Source organism: Corylus avellana, chromosome 4 (assembly GCF_965113065.1).
Source record: "Corylus avellana chromosome 4, dhCorAvel1.hap1.2, whole genome shotgun sequence".
Lineage (NCBI taxonomy): Eukaryota > Viridiplantae > Streptophyta > Magnoliopsida > Fagales > Betulaceae > Corylus > Corylus avellana.
Genome location: NC_142493.1, coordinates 24,010,957 through 24,029,937, shown reverse-complemented (window position 1 = coordinate 24,029,937; position 18,981 = coordinate 24,010,957). Strand labels below are relative to the sequence as shown.

General features: G+C 37.6%; 3 protein-coding genes across 4 annotated transcripts; 2 read left to right on the top strand and 1 right to left on the bottom strand.

Moving 5' to 3' along the window:
* Positions 1–562: 562 nt before the first annotated feature.
* On the bottom strand, positions 563–2,086 carry LOC132178790 (CBL-interacting serine/threonine-protein kinase 4). The gene has a single exon (XM_059591344.2). It carries the CDS (start codon positions 2,023–2,025, stop codon positions 703–705), a length of 1,323 nt encoding a protein of 440 aa, XP_059447327.2. The 5' UTR covers positions 2,026–2,086; the 3' UTR covers positions 563–702.
* Positions 2,087–8,895: 6,809 nt separating this feature from the next.
* On the top strand, positions 8,896–10,148 carry LOC132178961 (sporulation-specific protein). The gene is made up of 2 exons (XM_059591548.2): positions 8,896–9,153; positions 9,869–10,148. The coding sequence occupies exons 1-2, from the start codon at positions 9,025–9,027 to the stop codon at positions 9,971–9,973; spliced, it is 234 nt and encodes a 77-aa protein (XP_059447531.1). The 5' UTR covers positions 8,896–9,024; the 3' UTR covers positions 9,974–10,148.
* A 1,813-nt stretch (positions 10,149–11,961) lies between these two features.
* On the top strand, positions 11,962–18,367 carry LOC132178877 (U-box domain-containing protein 44). Of its 2 annotated transcripts, none has more exons than XM_059591452.2 (4): positions 11,962–12,283; positions 13,229–14,622; positions 15,449–15,767; positions 16,643–18,367. In XM_059591452.2, exons 2-4 carry the CDS (start codon positions 13,390–13,392, stop codon positions 18,133–18,135), a joined length of 3,045 nt encoding a protein of 1,014 aa, XP_059447435.1. In that variant the 5' UTR covers positions 11,962–12,283; positions 13,229–13,389; the 3' UTR covers positions 18,136–18,367. The 2 variants fall into 2 exon arrangements, with proteins under 2 accessions (XP_059447435.1, XP_059447434.1); XM_059591451.2 differs by having other exon boundaries at positions 13,221–14,622.
* The last annotated feature ends 614 nt before the right edge of the window (positions 18,368–18,981 follow it).

The window sequence follows — 18,981 nt, the reverse complement described above, 5'->3', positions numbered from 1 at the left end:
ATATGGCCTGGAAATGGATAACCCATTAGCGCTATATAATAGGGTTTTATCTCTATTTTGCCCATCTTCAAGCTTTAATTAGGATCTTCTCCTCCATTATTTTGTAGCTAATATGAACACGATTTCAGTGATTTACTCTAAGATGTTAATTATGCCATTGAAATGGGAATTGGTAATTTATCTAAATCAGCTGTGCTTTGTAGCTTCCGCGGTGGGGGGTTTGATAACCCCTTTTAAGAAGTATATGTAAATCCTGGTAGCTTTTGGGGCTGCATTTACTCCACTTGTACCATTGTTTCCTTTATGAAACTGGATTCTGCAGATTCCATCTTTACGTGTAAAGCCTGAATTGTGCAGCAGAAGTAATAATCTCTGCTGTGCACAGGATCTTTGGCTTTGCATTCCCCTTTCAAATGGATTGCAAGTAAGAATTACAAGAACAGATTATGCAATTTTGTAGGCCATGGCCGCTGCACATACATATGGATTTACGTTTCTTTGATTGATCAAAAAAACAGAAGGCTTCAACAATATTAACACAAAAGTAAAGGGCCAAGGAACAAGGAAAAATCACTATTATAATTATTCTAATTAAACTAACTCCTGATTTTCATGTACAATGATGAAACCCCGTGTTTTTCCATCCCGTCATACAAATTACAGAGCAAACTGCAAATGAATCGCACCACCCCTGTCCAGAAATCAACCGTCTCCACCATTGCTAACCGTAACCGTATCGTTGCCGTGGCAAGCAAGCAAAATGTCCTGAAGGCCATCCTTGAAATCCCCCCAGTGATTGAGCTCCTCAAACTCCACCCCGCCCTCCACCACCCTAACCTCCACCAACACCAATCCTTGCGCAATCTCCCAAACGCCGACCCACATAACCACCTTCCCTTTCCCCAACCCCACTAAGCTATTCTTCCCACCCTTCCCTTCCTCCACTCTGTACCCCAATTTCCCTCCCACCTCCCTCACTCTCTCCATCACTCTATCCCCCGATGCCCTCGTCGTAAACCGCTTCTCCTTCCTCTCGCACGCCGTCGTTTCGAACAGCCCCGACAGGTCCAGCCCCGACGACAACGATATTATGTCGAACGCAGTCATGCTCTTCAACATGTCGTTTTTGTTGCAATCAGTCGCTGAACGGAACAAACTCTTGTCGTTCTCGGGCTTTTCTTGCAGAGACTTCTTGAACCACGCGTGTTGCATCAGCGCCTCGATGCTCATTCTCGTACTGGGGTTCGGATCCAGGAGCTGAAAGATCACGTGACGCGCCGGCTTGGAGACCCAAGCCGGAAACTGATAGTCTCGGCGGTGAACCTTCTTGTACATGGCTACGAGATTGCTATCATCGAACGGGAGGTACCCCGCGAGAAACACGTAGAGGATGACCCCGCAGGACCAGGCGTCGGCTTTGGAGCCGTCGTATCCGCCGCGCCGGCAGACGACCTCGGGCGCCGTGTAAGCCGGCGTCCCGCACGCCGTGTGTAGCAAGCCGTTTTCGAGCTGCTCCGGGAGCGCCGAGAGCCCGAAGTCCGAGACCTTGAGGTTACCGTCCTTGTCCAAGAGCAGGTTCTGGGGCTTGACGTCGCGGTGCGCGACGCCATTTTGGTGGCAGAAGCGCAGCGCCGAGACCAGCTGCTGGAAGTAGCGGCGCGCGGAGGGCTCGGGAAGCTTGCCGCGGCGGCAGATCTTGGAGAAGAGCTCGCCCCCCGTGGCGAGCTCGACGACGAGGTGGATCTTCGTCTTGGTGGCCATGACTTCGTGGATTTTGAGGATGTTTGGGTGGTCCTCGAGGCGGCGCATGGCCATGACCTCTCGGATTATCCGAGGCTCCATTGCCGCATCGACAGTTTTGGACTTGTCGATGATCTTCACTGCCACGGCCGTGTCGTCGACCATGGACCGGGCCTGGTAGACCTTGGCGAAGCTGCCCCGGCCCAGTAGCCGACCCAATTGGTACTTCCCGAGGATGGTGGTGGCGGGTGGTGGTGGTGGCGGCGGCGGGACCCCTGCTTCCATGGCTCTCGAGGGTTGTGAGGGAGAGAGGAAGAGAGACCACACGACACACGAGGCAGCGGGTTTGAAGCCTTGGGATTTTGGGTTTTATAGCATATTAAAGTCGTTGGAGAAGGACCCGGCTGTGATTTGCTTTTGTCCAGGTGGGATGGTTTTAAGCCACTTCCGAAATGACCCCTTTTCCTTTTTTATTATTTTTATTTATTTATTTATTTTTTTTTTATAAATCACATTCACACTTAATATTCTCTCTAATAAATTTACAAGAAAGAAAATCTAATCAATTTCTCTCAATAATTGGTAAGAAACCTCCTTCTCGCATAGATATAATGTCAGCGTCAACCCCTATTAGTGATTAGGTAGATGATTAACTCCATTAACTTAAACATGATCTTGTTTAACGTTTATATTAATCTATCTTTCATTTCAAATGAACCAAAACCTTTTTCTTTATTTGAAAGTAAAATTTATATAACCCACCTAAATCTTTTTATGTTTTTAATTATACTCTAGTAATTTTCTCTACTAAGAATTTTCAATTTAAATAAATAGTACACATTGCGCAGATCATTTTACTTGAAAATAAAATAAAAAATGAAAGAAATATATCCAAGAAAACAATAAGAGGACTAAGGAAATAATTTTATTGACATAAGCAAGTGGAAGAGAAAGACAACTTGTGAAAGGTAGATTGCCACTAACAATGAATTAAGACTATAATTTACTTAATAAAAAAATAATTAAGACTATAATGCCAAGTTTATTTTCTGTTCCAGGAAGTAAAAGGTACACGAATCTTCTTCGTTAATGAGTGGAATTTGCCAAGCATCTAATCAACGATTAACTGGCTATCACTAACGTACCCAGCAACCTGGCCCCACCATTCAGTCAAATCCGGCTAATCAGCAGCCTCTTTTATGAAACACTTTTTCTCTGGTGCGTGATCAAAGATCTCGAGCCGTAAATGTAATGGTGCTTTCAGTCATTTCGAGCGAGGGTTGCTACGTAATTTTGCGCTGCCAACGTGGCTATGTTGGAGTTCGCAACTTCCAAGGCGTTACATAAGGTTCCTGTTTGTGCTGTATAGGAGAGGTTGTTGTGTCTCAGTTGGACTGAGTTAACGGCAGGGAAGTTGCCACCTGGACAAGCTACAAATTTGTTAGGGACCGGGTCTACCGTGGTAGTCGGTTCTGTGGACTCTAAAAGAGTAGGCGCGCATGCTATATGCGCGTATGAAAACCAATAATTTAATTTGGTGGTGGGAACTGGGAAGGTCGGACTTCGGAGGTTGTGGTTGAAAACTGTTTTACTTTTTTCTTTTTCTTTTTTTTTTTTGTTATATAATTTGTATTATTGGAGAAAATTATAAAATTTAGGGTCAATATTGAATTTTTATTTGATTAATTTATAATAGTGATTACATCATTTACTTTACTCTCAAAATTAATAAATTAATAACATAATGTAGAGTTAAATATTTGAAATTATTATATGCTAACTTGTCAGCAATCATCTACTTATCTCGACCTAAAGCCCAAATGCGACCAATTGATTCTTTAGTTGGCGCTATTTATAAGAATTGATTAATAATTTTCTTGATAAAAGATTGTATGCACATGCTATAGATTTTTTTCACAATAAATCTCACATTATTAAATAAAAGTGATCATGTCACACAAGCACATTGTCGTTCATTGAGAGTCAACAATTATATTATTCATTTTGCAAATACTTTTATTTTCCACAAATGTAGAGTAGTTCACAAAATTATTAACAAGGCATTTGATGCCGGTATAAAATATAAATAGACATGCTTAGTAATATATATGGATAAATAGTTTCACCTGAAATTAAAAAATTTTAAAAATAAAATCTAAATATCACAAACCTCCTATTTTGATGGATGTCACTTGATTTTCTTAGACGAGGTAGATGATCCATCAATTAAGGCTAATCGCAACAACCATATAAAAATAGCAAAAAAAAAAAAAAAAAAAAAAACAAAATCTTTGCTCCATATTTAATGATGGGTCAGTTAATTTAGATTTTGCCATTGATGAGTATTAAAGATCTAGAATCGAATCGTCAAGTCTTGATGAATCCTTTTCCAACTTCTATTCTTTGTTTTTTTTAGATTTTTACTTTCACGTAATCACAATTATATAGCAGTCCAGTTTGGCATTACTGTATTAGATATATCCTTCCATTGGATGCCTCATCAAGTGTAAGTAATATTGTACGGAATGAACAATCTTTTTTACTTGTGTGATCTTGTTACGGATCTTTTTCAGATAATGAATATTCCAAATATTCCTTAAAATATATATATATATATATATATATATATATATATATATATATATCCTCCCGTTGAATCCTAAACTGTATAAACTTGATTTAATGGAATTATTGGCTTCTAATTGTACATGGGCCATTTATTCCACTAGCAAGAAGGAATTAGATTTGACATCGATGTCATTATTGTTGTTTTTGATTTTGGTTGTTAATTCGGCCATTCACCATTTTGGCCGAAAGGGTCGTTCAAGCACCCTAGTATTTATTTTAATAAATATTTATAATTTATTTATTTTTATTTTGGATGCCATGTGTTATAATATAATTTGTGCTAACATGACATTTGACGGTTTTCGTTTAAAAAAAAAAAAAATTTATATGAAAGTTGGGTACATGAACGTATTTGTTATTTTTAGCTACCACAAGGACTTGTCAGATCATTTTTATACCATGAGAGCTTACTGTAAATCAGTGTAACCATAATTACTCATTTTATATATATTTTTTTCTTTTTAGATGAATAGGAAAAAGAAAGGATATGTTTAGGTAACAAATAATATATATATATATATATATATTATGAGCACCAATAACATTAATAGGTAACCCTAATCATGTCTCTAAGAGGTAACTCAATCAACTAGGACCATGCCTAATGAAGCGAAGACCATTAGTTCGAATCTCCCTCTTGTACGGACTATGCCGAAAAAGGTGAGCAGGGTTAAGGGTTCTATAGAAGCATATACTCTGCATGGTGTTTGGATATTCCGACTAATTAATTGCCTACCAATGATTTCTCTTCCACTAGTCAGATCAAGAAAGCAAATTAAACTCTAATTTAGTGATATATATCTATATATATATATATTTTAGAAAGTTATTGTTTACCTAATGAAAATGATGTTATTACTGTAAAAATATCTCAAATCAGTTGATTATCGTAAAATACAAGCGGGAATTTTATATTATAATTATTTGAGTCATAAAACTCATCGTTTTGGTTGGATTGATTGGACGTAATTATCAATTTGGACCAATAACAGCACCATTAGATGAAAATGCGCCTCGTTGGACTACTAGGAAGCGAGAATTATATTGCATATCACTTTCACAGCATGTGAGATTAAATATATGTGCTAATTTTGTACAAGAAAGACAAGCAAAATAAAGCAAGGGATTCTTGAATTGCTAAAACCGTTTGCTGCAAAGTATAAGATAGGAACTTCAACTCAAAATATATTGGGGGCAAATAAAAAATAGCAAGATTAATGGATGATGTATGGGATGTGCACATAATTATATGGTGGTGATTTAGTGGCCTAAAAAAAATTTATTTAAAGTGGTTGGACATGTAATAGGCTGAGTGAGAGTTCGACTCTCGAAATGGGATCCCTCAATTAATCTATTAGTAGTAGCTGCCTTATGTCCCACGTATGCCTTGATGTGGTTGGGTTAAGCTACAATTTAATTGGACTTAAGGAAGTGTCTAAAATTTTTATTGTTTAGGCTTTTCATGTGCGGCTCCCAACAGGAAGGTTTTACAATGGCCACGTTCATGTAGAATAGTTACAGTTAGTCTCTCTCCCACTGCTTTTTTATGAAGAAAAACAAGTGTGACAATCTTACACCTAATTAAGCATTTCCATAAAAAATAAAAATTTTCATGGAGGTTAACGAAGAAAAACCATGCATCTTCTTATGAATAGTTTCCTTTTCTTTGTCTTCTTAGATTTCCACCCTCAGCGAAATATCCTTCCAATCACTTGCATTAATTCTATTTCTTTCAAAATTCCTACAATGGTATTAGAGGGGGGCCGGGCCTCCGCCGGCCCCCTCTCTCCGCCACTGATAGTAACAATGTGCGAATATATATATATATATATATATATATATATATATATGCAAGAGGATAATGGAACATTTTCTCCTTCAAGTACTTGAGGGTGCATGCATGGTGAAGTTGAATCAAAATCTATGCACCTTATAATAATCTTGAAGCTAATTAACGGAATTATCGTCTTCTTCTCCATAAATATGAGGCCTTGTCTTTTTTATGACCCATTCGGGCCACTAGGCCACTAACTGGGGAGGGAATTAGATTTGACGTCGATATCATATCACTGTCTTTGATTTGGAAAATAAAGTATGTTTATGTAACAAATAATCAACTCCAACCTTCTCAAGGAGCCAAGTGAATGATTGCTACCTTTGACAAATTAAGGATGCTGTTTCTTTTTCTTTTTCTTTTTCTTTTCTATGAGCAAACGATAGTGCATGGTTCGTCGTTGTAAATGACTAAAAAAATCTTTCCTTTTGGCGTCTTTCGTAATTAAAAGGGGATTACTGTTTACTGTATATATAATTTGACATGAAAGGAAGAATATATCGGCAGTGAATAGCATGAAGACCATGTAATATAAACAATCTGACAAGGTGAAGCTATGTTGAAGCGGTTGGCAAGTTCTTTAGGTGTTGGAACATGTCCTATTTCAAGGAAAATAGAGAGTTTATTTTTATAATTTTTGTTATATTTAATGGTATATATAATTTTAAAATTTTAATATATTCACTATATATATATATATATATATATATATATATAACAAAGTGCTTAGATACTCTAATTAATTGTTGAACAATGATTCCACTTCCACTAGTGCCCAATTAGCTAGATCAAGGAAGTAAATTAAAGTATAATTCATTGATAGATGAAAGAGATGTTTTTGGAAGTTATAGTTCACCTTGTGACAGCTTAATTATTATGATAAAAATATCAGAAATAGTATATATATAGTATATGAATACAAGTGGGAATTTTATATTCTAATGTGAGCCATAGACATGGAGGTTGAAGCCAAAACCTTTTGCTGCAAAGCTAGCAAGATTCATGTGTGGTTTGATGGGACATTTTTAGATTTTTAGGGAAAGGGAAGCTAGCTCTACCATAATCAAAGGTGCTTTTTTAATGTTACCTTTTGAAACAAAGATAGCTTTTCGTGTAACCAAAAGCTGTGATCCTCATAAACTGACCCTTTATTCAATCACAAATCACAGGGTAAAACAAAAGAGCACGCGGCGTGCATGCGTGCCATGTGAATCAGTGCTCCAAATCACAACACAACCACGCACCAGCGCTCATGCGTGGGTCCAACATGTCAGACAGGTTCTGCTCACCGCCTTCCTCCGCCTTGTTAGAAGATGAAGCTGCTGGTTTTTGAGTTTTTTTTTTTTTGTTGTATTTTTCTGTTTGTTGGTGTTGTAGTTTGTACAACTCAACCCGAATTGTTTGAGTTTCAAACTCTTTGTCTATGTAAGAAATCCCCTTTCCACTATTCTTTTTCTTCTTAGTTTGTTCGGTTTCCATGGAAATCGGGCTAAATTTAAGTTGCCACCTCTTAGTCTGTTCAGTTTCTTTGGGTATCGAATTAGATCTAAGTTTTTAAGGGTTTTTGTATTTTCGATGGTTTTATCTATCATATTAGGCGGTGGCCTTCAAAAGCTGCATTCCCACGTGACTGTCACCTCACCTCTTTGGATTTCCTTCTGGGCTTTGAGGTGCTGATGTCTTTTATGGCTGGGTTTTTGTGTTGTATTTTTTTTTTTTTTTTTTTTTCGTTTTGTTGTTCCTCCTCTTTAATCACAGTACACTTGTCCTGCCCTGGTTAAAAATCAAAATGGACCCTGCGTTCCCAAGCCCAATGGATCTGTGGAGGTCAACTTTAAAGGTTAATAATTTAACATGTGCAGATGTCGGTTGATCGCACACTGAGTTATGGGTCAATTGTACTTTTAAAGTAAGGAGAAGAGAAAGATCAAAGTGATTTGTATGAGGTCTAGTGGAGGGTTACTTGGATGCTTGAGTCGGTAAATGATTTTGAGAAAGAAAGCAAGGAGAGTAAAAGCGTTTGGGAAGGAAAATGAGCATATGATTCAAACCCTTTCATTTTATAAAGCATTTTCTGTGCAGAGTAGATTGATCGAGGGGCTTGAGGCTAATAGAATTTGATTTTGTGGCTCCCACTCTCTTAGCTCATGCTTTTATCATTTTCTGATAGTAATAGATGTCAGTAATCCAAGTAGTCAGGGTGAGAATATTGTGCAGTTTCTCTTTATGCCTCATGCACTTAACTCATTTATCACAAATTTGAACTAGTCGACCTAATTGAGTTAAGAGTATGGCCAACCTACATTAACTCAAGCTTGGTCGGCCTAATATAGTCGTGGCATTCGGCTGACTTGTAATCTTTATTGCTAGTGGGCAAGGCTTAAGGTCGTATGAGCCGGTTTAATGATTAGAAAAAGCTTGCCCCCAAGGGGGTTAACTACATGGTACACGAACATGGATCAGACCAAGAACAAAATATCTTGAGTTCGAACTTACCTCTACAAATTTATGGTTATTTCAAGTAAGATATTCTATTAAATTTTAAAATTTTGGGGAATAAATATAAATTTGGAATGGTCGAGTTCTTAAGCAAGCCCACCTAAAAGTCAGCCCACAAATTTTGAAGCCTAGGCAGATCTTTGGTTGGGCCTTCTCAGCTGCCCAGTTTCATAATTACACTCGTAACAATCCGAAGCTCCCACGTTTCGAGGGTATCGTCTCCATCCTCAGAGCCACAAAAACCCGCAGGTCTCTCTCTTTCTCTCGAGGACATTTTTTTGGGTAATTTTCGAAATAATAAAATTTGAGTTGGGGAAGGAAGAATGTCGTCTGTGGGAACATCTAAAGGAGTCTTGGAGATCGCGAAGTTCGGGCTCTATGTGAGCGTTCCCATCGTTCTCATGTACGCCTTCGCTAACAATACGAAGAATCTCCAGAGATTCATGGGAAACGTAACCCCCCCTCTCTCTCTCTGTGTTCATTTTTGCATATGGGTTTGCTTTTGGAAGTCCCCTTTTCCGATATATGGATCAGAATTTGTTTAATTTTGTTGGGATTTTTTCACGCGTTTGGAAATTGATGTTGTCTTAGATTTGGAACATTATTAGGGAATTGATGGTAGATGGAACTGTTTAGTTTTCCAAATTAACAATTTTTTTTTTTGGGTTTTGCAAGAATTTGATTCAAAGTGCCATGTAATGCACATCTTTTGTGATTTTGTGTTATTTGCAGTTTGTGGAGTTTGTTCATGATTAGTATTACTAGAAAAAAAAAAAAGATAGCTTTTCGTGACATTTCAGAAAGAGGTTATAGGGTACTTATACTCATTCAGCTAATGAGCCTATTACTTTAATTCCCCACCTAAGCTTTTGTTTATGCTTTGCAAAGAACACCAATTTTCAACATCTTGGGGTGGTAGAGAATATTGCAGTACCTCAGCTGCCCCTTAAGATGCTGGCTCATGTGTTGGAATTGTTTGGAACCATTTCTCTTCGTTATGCCTAATACATTATCTGATCCTTGTGAGTATGGCTGCAAATCTTTTTGTGCTAAATTACTATGTTATAGAGTTTTGCTTTTACCTTCTCTTTTGGGTGTGGTGGGATCATTGTCTTGATCTAAGGTCAAAAGTTCTGAATCGTTGTTGCCTTTTCTTTTGGTGTGAAGCGTTCTTATGTAGTGTATCCTCCAGAGGCGCCAAGGCCTCCATCACCCGAAGAAATGAGGGAGATGGCTCGGGAACTAGCCCGCAAGAAGAACAGCAGCCGGTGATGTTCTTTTGGATTGTAAGTGAATGTTGTAGCTTTGCAGTTGAACTTACCAGTGCCTGTGAGAAATCAAGAGATGTGTATTATCTATTATGCAGAATGTGAACATCTCCAAATTGATTTCCAAAATCAAATAACTTGGTTGGTTTTACTAATGTATATACATCTGTTTTCTGTCCTGTTTTTGGCTTGGGAGATGCATATCTATTTAATTAGTAAAGCTAATGGAGTTGGTTGAATGCTTCTTCAATAATGCAATGATGTTTGCTGATATTTATATACAGTTCCACGCCGAAGAATTTCTATCAAAGTTACATCATATTGAAGAAGCATAAACTAAACTAAACAATACCCTGTTTGGAACCTACTGGTCCAAAATGTGCACGTAAAATAAAGCACTATTATCCGATGATATGATAGTGAGATTCAATAAATGCTGATTTAAAGGCTGATTTTTACGTTATATCATCAAATTGTATGACAATCTTATATCAATCTGCAAAATACAATTACTATTTTTTTTTTGGTTTTCTTTGTGATTGATCATTAGCCCTTCTAAAGCTCGGAAACATGGTGACCCTCCAAGTGGATTTAGCCTAATCCTTTATCCCATCTTTAATGTATTCTTTTTTTGATTTATCACTCTTTATGCTATGATTTGACACAGTAACTATTAAAGTGTCTTAAGCCTAATAAAATGCTGATAAAATCCCAATTATTGGAACCGACTCCATAAGAATCTCAATGTTACAAAAGGTCAATACGATGCCTGTTTTTATTTTGTTTGTTGAGAGTGGTATCTGCCCAGTTTCAAACAAAACACCTAGCTGGATTATGTTTACAGGAAAAATATTTCAGAAATTGTGTGTGTGTGTATTTTTAAATGTTAGACCCGACTTCTCAATTTGACAAATTTAAGACCCGAATTTATGAAGATTTTAATTTAAAGACTTTTGCCCTTTTTTTCCCTCAATTTTCCTTCAAATAAATAACTAAAATGACATAAAAATATTATTATGCCATTTTCTTCAAAAAAAAAAAAAAAAAAAAAGAAAAAAGAAAAAAAGAAAAAGAAAAATACAAAACAAAGAAAATACATACAGGTGGTTATGAGCCACCCCGATAGCGATTGCTTGTTGCAAATTGCGACCCACCCTCTTCACATTTTTCTTTTTAATAAAGAAAAATAAAGGGTAAAGTCTACTTAATCTTCTCAAATTACCATCCTAATGATAATCTACCCTCAAACTATCAATTAAGAGGGATGAGAGGGATTCGAACTAGTAACCTCCACTTCATTAGGCGTGGTCCTAGCCGATTGAGTTATCTCTTCGGGACTTACCCTTCGAACTACTAAAACAATGACAATGTACCCCCAGACCCCAATTTTAAAAAAATGATGAAATTACCTTTACTAAAATAAAAACAAAAATACTAAATTTTTATTTTTTCAAAATTTTAAGGGTATTTTTGTCTTATTGAAAATTTTATAGGGGTAATTTCATCATTTTGCTAGCATTGAGGGTATATTGTCATTGTTTTGATAGTTTGGAGAGTAAATTGTCGTAATTGATAATTTGGGGATAAAATGTCATTGTGGTGATAGTTTGAAGGGATTAAGTGGACTTTATCTTTTAATAAATTTGTTTAAAGGGAAAGATATAATAATATTTTTATATCAGTTTTGTTATTTATTTGAGAAAGAAATAAAATGAAGTCTTATATTCAAAACCTTCATAAATTCGGATATTAAATTTGACAAAATGAAAAACAGAACTCCAAAATATTTTACAACGAATGAAGGAGTATTTAAAAAGGAGTGAAATAAATATATATCCTTCTGTTCTGTGCTTACGTAATTTTGATCCCGTAATCCTAGCTTTTACAGTAGCCGAGAAAAAAAAAAAAAAACCAAAATAAACTTGAAACAGAGAAAAGCTAACGGTCAAATCAACTGTCTCTGCCAGCAAAACATTTTGCCGGAGAAGACCTGAGAATGAAAAAAAAAAAGAAGAATTTTCTGATAGGCTGGCCCTCTGCATGACAATTTCTCAGAAACATCCCTACACACTCTTCTCATTTTCTTTTTCCACACCGCGTGCGTAAAAATAGTAGACACAATTACAGGCTCTTCTATGTATATATATTCGTCTGGGGGTTTCCCGTTAGAGCCTTGACTTGATCAAGTCGTCTCCCTCCGTACACAACACAACATCCGTATTATACTAAGGTCGGCAGCTACCTCTGGAGCCATGGTTTCAATTCCAAAGTGGCAGAGATACAAAGAAACGAGGATTTGAAACGCCTTGAAGAGGTAAATTTTCTCACCCACGTTTTGACTTTTTTTTTTTTTCGCTTTCTCATGTTCCTTTCTAGGAAGGAATTGAAGATAGTTAAGTGTGGACTTTGTTGGGTTTTTCTTTTAAGTAATATTGGTGAAGATTACGCTCTGTTTGCCAGCCGAGAAACCTGAGGGAAAGAATTGAAAATCCAGTTCTCGTGTTGTTTTTGTTTCTTGGAAATGGAAGGTTCAAAAGCCAAAATGGTTGGATTGATTATGGACTTTATAACACTTTAATTTCTTCTGAATTCTATTAGACCCTTTCTCATGAACCAAACGGAGCATTATGATTTTCCTATAGTTACGTTTTATTTGAAATCTGAAAGGTCTAGTTATGTCATCTAGTTGACTCGCTATGTTCTTTTTTGTACATATTTAATTTGAAAGGAGGGAATACAGTGTGCTTTATTTGGCCATTGGGTTTTTTCTTTTAATTTTTCACTTAGCCCTTCCTTGAGTTGTGTGGTTTTTAAATTTTAAATTTTGTTATTGTAACTTGTTATGCGAATATTATAAAGGGGTTGATGGTAACTCTCTTCCCCTAAAGTTTCCAGGGAAATAGGTTTGTGGAGGTTTATGTCCAGCTTGCTGGGTGCATGAATTTGATTTTTTTTTTTAAAAAAAAATTGGTTTTTCTGGAAACTATCATCATTTCCTCCTGAATTTTGCCCCAATATGTGAGAACACTACTGGAACTTTTCTTACCGATTGACAATGTTCTCAGTTCATAAGTTGCACATAATTTATGTATTTTGGTTTTCAAAGAATGGCATCTAGCTCTATTGGTGTTGTTAAATTGATATTCGTTTTCGTTCTTTCCTTCTTCTTTTTCCTTTAATTTCTTTCCCCCTTTTCTGAGTCAAGGCTTCTTCTAGGTCTTTTTATTTATTTATTTATTTATTTTTTATAGTTGAATAGGTAAACAAGGAATAGTTCTGATGCTCAGGAGGAGGGACGAGATGGAGGAAGTTACTTGAAGGGGAAGGATATGTACCGTGGGAACTGATCTTCAACTTTGAGGCCATGGACGCAAGTTACATTCTTCAGTTTTGATGGAGGATCTGGCATAGACTTACAATATGGCTATGGAGCTTATACCTGTAGGCACCATCTTAGCCGTACTAACAAACCAGGTCATCAAAACAGCTCATGCGGCAAAGGATGTTCTCATTGAGAAGGAGAGTTTCAAGGTCCTGTCAAAGCACTTGTTTGACATTGAACCAGTCCTAAAGGAATTGCAGCTTCAAGAATTAAATGATTCTCAAGCTGCGAGGCTTGCTCTGGAATCTCTTGAAGCAGATGTTAAAAAGGCTAATAATTTGGTTGATAAGTATAAAAACCGAGCCCGCTTCTACTTGCTGGTCAAGTGCCGCTACATTGTCAAGGAGGTACAAGACGTCACAAGGGATATTGGAAGGTCTTTGGCTGCATTATCCCTTGCAAATACAGAAGTTCTATCTAGGATATCTGATCAGGTGAGTAGGTTACATAATGAGATGCAAAGAGTGGAATTTGAGGCTTCCAATTCTCGGCTCCAAATTGTTGACAAGTTAAACCAAGGTCTTAGGGACCAGAAACATGACCAGGGTTTTGCAAATGACATGCTCGAAGAAATAGCGAGGGCAGTTGGGGTGCCTGTTGAGCCCTCTGAGATAAGCAAAGAGCTAGCGAGCTTCAGAAGGGAAAAAGAAGAAGCTGCCAACCGGAAAGAAAGGGCTGAAGTTCTCTTCTTGGAGCAGATTATTGAGCTGCTCTCTCGAGCTGATGCTGCAAGGGATTACGAAGAAGTCAAGAAGCAATATCTCCAAAGGGTTCAGGTCATAGAGCGATATGATGAGAAGGAAGAGTATATCCAACCACTTAATTCTTTTCTTTGTCGTATCTGCGGAAATGTGATGGTTGATCCTGTCAGCCTTTGCACTGGTACTACATGTGAGCGAGCTGCCATTGAAGCTTGGTTGGACAGTGGGGCCAGAACTGACCCTGAAACAGGTGAGGTTCTTGAAGATACTTCTCTAAGGTCTAACCTTCCACTGAGACAATCAATAGAGGAGTGGCGAGAACTTAATTACTGCCTCAATATACGATCTTCCAATGCAAAGTTGTTGTCAGGTGTGGACTCTTCTGTGGAAGAGGCCCTGAGCCAAATGCAGGGTCTCATGAGAGATAATTCTATTAACAAGGACTGGATTTCCATTGGAGGGCTCACTGATATGATTATCTCTATCCTAGAGCGTTCACGCAACAAAGATGTGAAGAGAAAGATTTTAATTACATTGAAGGATATTGTAGAAGGGCATGCAAGAAATAAGGTACTTTCATAAATCTAGTGAATTGAAAAGGAAACATACAAACAAAAAAGGGAAATAAGTATTTCATAGTGCACAAAGAGGTAAGAAGAGGTTTTAAAAAAAAATCACTGTTAAGATTCAAATTTTCCAATGTTCGACCAATCAATCATCTAGGGCAATAGAAAAGAGTGCTCTTGATTACTTTCATTTTTTATTGTCTTTTTTATTTTTTTGTTATTGAGTAGAGCATGCAGTCTAGTTTTCCAAATCTAGATGAGTTATGTCCCCAATGAGTAGCTCAATTGGCTGGAGACCACGCCTCATGTAGCAGAAGTCATTAGTTTGAATCCCGCTCCCCTCTTTTCCTCCCTTGTGCAGACATGTTAAAAAAAAAAAAATCTAGATGAGTTCTATATCCAATGCCTTCTATTAATTCACGTAGCAAAAAATTTGTACAACATTTATGGATAGAATCTCTATATGTGAGTAAAGTTTTCTTTACAGCTTGTATGCACTGTTAATAGTATATTTCCGACAACTCTTAGTGTTTGGTTAATGAATATTAATGTGAATTTGCTAGCTTTGGATCTATGATATACTTCTTTTTGAGTTTTATTAACTCTCATTCTGTGTTACATATGTCAAGTGAAAAAAATTTGAATTTCGTACCAACTGGACTAAATCAGATGTGGTACTGCATAGATTTTTGATCCTGTGCAAGTCAAATTTGTTGTTATTTTACCCTTGTCATGAAATACTGCTTAATTTTAAAAACAAGACACGGAAAAAGCGAATTACAAAAATACTTCAACTCATTCTAAATTGAACAATTGGATCAAATTCATAGGAAAGAGTGATCGAATCTGAGGGATGGGATCACATTATCCGTTGCTTGGGACGTGACTCAAGCACTTCAAAGGCTGCAGTTGAATTGCTATATGAGTTGTTGCAAGAGAGATCTGGTTGGAACGTGTCTGTTTGCAGGAAACTCTCTCAGCAATGCAGTGCAATTCTTTTCCTTGTTACCCTGTTAAAGGGTCCTCTGATGGAGTCAGCTGAGACTGCAGAAAGAATCATGATGAAGCTATTTGAGATAGATGAGGAGAACATTTCTCGTGCTGCTAAGTCTGGTTGGTATAAACCACTTATTGATCGCATAATCCAAGGTAAGAGGATCTATTTCCTTTAGGCTTAGAGATAACATTTCATTGTTTGTGTTAAATCGCTACTTATTCCAAAAGTTTAAACTAATAGGAAAATGTAAATTTATCATTTAATTAATATTCTAACACTCATCCTCACGTGTGGGTTCAAACTCCCCCTCAATAAGTGAGGGCTCACGTGAAATATTTAATTGCAATGGAAAGTGAATTTTGAAGACAAAGTTCAAACTCAAGACTTTTATTCCGATACTATGTTATGTCACCACTTATCTCAAAAGCTAAAGCTAATAGGAATTGATAAATTTCATCATATAATTAATATTTTAACATTTTGTTACTTTATCAAAGAGAAAGAGCTTTGTAATGTCAAGTTATTCGTTGTTGACTATAAAAAAAAAGGGTTTGTGATTCTTTCTTGTGACAATTCAATTAGTTGTGTAAAGAAATAACAGAGAATGTGTCATTAGAATCAGCAGATTACCACATAATCCTTGCAATATTATTCATCGTTCTCAATGCATTTAGTGGTAATCAATCCTCACAACATTGTTTCATAACTCCCATAGCATCAAGCACCATTCCATGTCCTGGTATACGAGTAAGAAGGCACTGCACAATTATGATATAGAAAATGTCTGGTTTGAAATCCTACGCCTGACACTGTTGATTGATTTCATTATCATGAAACATCCGGATATGCCACTTCTTGTCTTATTCTTTGTATCTATAGATAAATGGTTTGACCATTGTGTCATTCTCTATACGAGATTTTCTGTGTTCTATTCAGCAGTCTTCACAATAAAGCTGCTTTGCCTGATTGACTGTAATCCTTTGAATGCAAGGTTAGTCATCTAATTTGATGATTTTAATTTTTTCAGGGCCAGAGTCTTCAAGGATATCAATGGTGAGAACAATTGTTAATATGGAGTTAGTTGATTTGAACTTGAAGCTCCTTGGCGAGGAAGGGGTTATACCTCCTTTGCTTGAGATGGTATCTGGGAATGTTGATTCCAGAGACTTATCCTTATCAGCTCTGGTTAAATTATCAGGTTGCCATGCCAATAAAGAGCTCATTGCTGCTGCTGGTGGAGTTCCACTTGTTCTGAAACTAATGTTCTCTCCCCAAGTGCACTCATTTACTGTTGCGAAATGCTCTGAAATCCTTGAGAAACTTTCTTCTGAAGATTATGGAATTAAATTCTTTGTTGACGAAGAAGGGGCCCAACTAGAGTTAGAACCGATCATCACCAATTTGTTAGCTTTGCAACAGAAACCTAACTCAGGCCATAATGTCCGGAGGCCTGCCTTGCATGCACTTCTTGGTCTTTGCAGGTTTGAAGCATGGTTGGTTAAGAAGGCGGTTCTCACTGCTAATGGTGTATCGCTAGTGCTTCCGCTTCTTGATGATTCTGACTCCGAAATCAGGGAGATTGCTATCAGTTTGCTCTTCCTATTCTCGCAGCATGAGCCACAAGGGGTTGTGGAGTACCTTCTCAAGCCAAGAAGGCTGGAGGCCTTGGTGGGGTTTCTTGAGAATGATGAAAAGGGTGATGTACAGATGGCTGCTGCTGGTTTATTAGCCAACCTACCAAAATCAGAGAGAGCACTCACCATGAAGTTGACTGAACTGAATGGAATTGATGCAATTTTAAACATTTTACGAAATGGGACCATGGAAGCAAAAGAAAATGCTCTAAGTGCACTCTTCAGGTTCTCAGATCCCACAAATCTCGAGTCGCAGCGTATTTTGGTTGAAGGAGGAGCGTACCCTTTACTTGTAAACTTTCTCAGGATTGGTTCAGTACCAGCAAAGGCGAGAGCAGCAGCACTCATTGGTAATCTTTCAACGAGCAGCCTGAAGCTCACTGTTGTCTCCAAATCGGTTAGTTGCTGGTGCTTCCGGCCGTCACGTGCTCCTTTATGCTTAGCACACGGTGGTATCTGTAGCGTGGCTTCTACATTCTGTCTATTGGAGGCAAATGCTTTGCCTGACTTGGTAAAGCTCTTACATGGAGAGGTTCATGCTACTGCTTATGAAGCAATTCAGACACTTTCCACTCTTTTGGTAGGGTCTCCTCAGAGAGGGGCCAATGTCTTGCATGAGGCTGATGCCATAAAACCAATATTAGAGACTTTGACGTGGGGAACAGATTCGTTGAAGGAGGAGGCTTTGGGACTCTTGGAGAAAGTTTTTGTGTCAAAAGAAATGGTTGAGCACTATGGATCAGCGGCCAGATTACTTCTTGTTGGTCTGACTGGCAGGGCTGTTCATGAGAATGGCCATGTTGGGAGGAAGGCTGCCAAAGTCTTGGCCCTCCTTGAACGCTATTCAAGATCCTCGACATCTCTTCTTCCAGGACTACATGGCTGAAAATTTTGGCTATTGGGAGCTTGCTTCAATTATGACTGCCATGGCTTTGGAGCTCTCAAGTCCTCACCGTTTGATGTGGCTGTGAAAATCATCATTGGATGAAATAAAAAATGAAAGTACATGTAGTATTTAATGATGATTTTTATTGCTGCATTCAACACTTAAGAGTATGTGTAACATTTCTCTTTCCGAAATCATTATGGCTCATATTACTTGCTTTCTTTTGGTTCAATTATGGGTCCTCGTGCTCTTAATTTGTCCTCAAATATTTAGTAACAAAATGTTTGAACAGTCAATAGCTTCAATTTCTAAAACCTAACAATCTTCTCATTTGGTCATTTTGTGATAAAATTTAACATCAAATAACAAACTAAAGTGCAGGGAAAAACATACGATTACAATTTTATTCTAACCTAACAAACCACTACTAGACTAAGGTAGATTGAATGTAATTTGTACATGTTTTCTGGATATAATAACAAACTCATTACAAGGATTGAGATTTGTAAATATATAACCAACATGATAATTGTGTCCTTATTTCCGAGAGCAGCTGTGATGTGGTTGTTGGCACCATTGTCAACATATCATGGTTGCTCTTGGGAATTCAGAATTCTAGATTTGAGAGTTTGTTTTGGCTACCATAGCAGCCAGCTGAGTAGGAGGGTGTCGTCTAAGGGTGTCAAGGCGGTTACGGTTAGCGGTTATTGGCAATAACCGCTAACAGTAACCGCCTTAGCGGTTAGTAGACTTCACTAATCGCAACCGCTAACCGCCTAGCGGGTAACGGTTAATGGTTAACCGCCGGTTAGCGGTTAGTGAAATAGATAACCACCCGCTAACCGC

Coding starts and splice junctions, on each gene's coding strand:
- LOC132178790 (XM_059591344.2), bottom strand. CDS start 2,025: ATGGAAGCAGGGGTCCCGCCGCCGCCACCACCACCACCCGCCACCACC.
- LOC132178961 (XM_059591548.2), top strand. CDS start 9,025: ATGTCGTCTGTGGGAACATCTAAAGGAGTCTTGGAGATCGCGAAGTTC. Junction 9,154..9,868: donor TCCAGAGATTCATGGGAAAC/GTAACCCCCCCT, acceptor TTTGGTGTGAAG/CGTTCTTATGTAGTGTATCC.
- LOC132178877 (XM_059591452.2), top strand. CDS start 13,390: ATGGCTATGGAGCTTATACCTGTAGGCACCATCTTAGCCGTACTAACA. Junction 14,623..15,448: donor AAGGGCATGCAAGAAATAAG/GTACTTTCATAA, acceptor TCAAATTCATAG/GAAAGAGTGATCGAATCTGA. Junction 15,768..16,642: donor TATTGATCGCATAATCCAAG/GTAAGAGGATCT, acceptor TAATTTTTTCAG/GGCCAGAGTCTTCAAGGATA.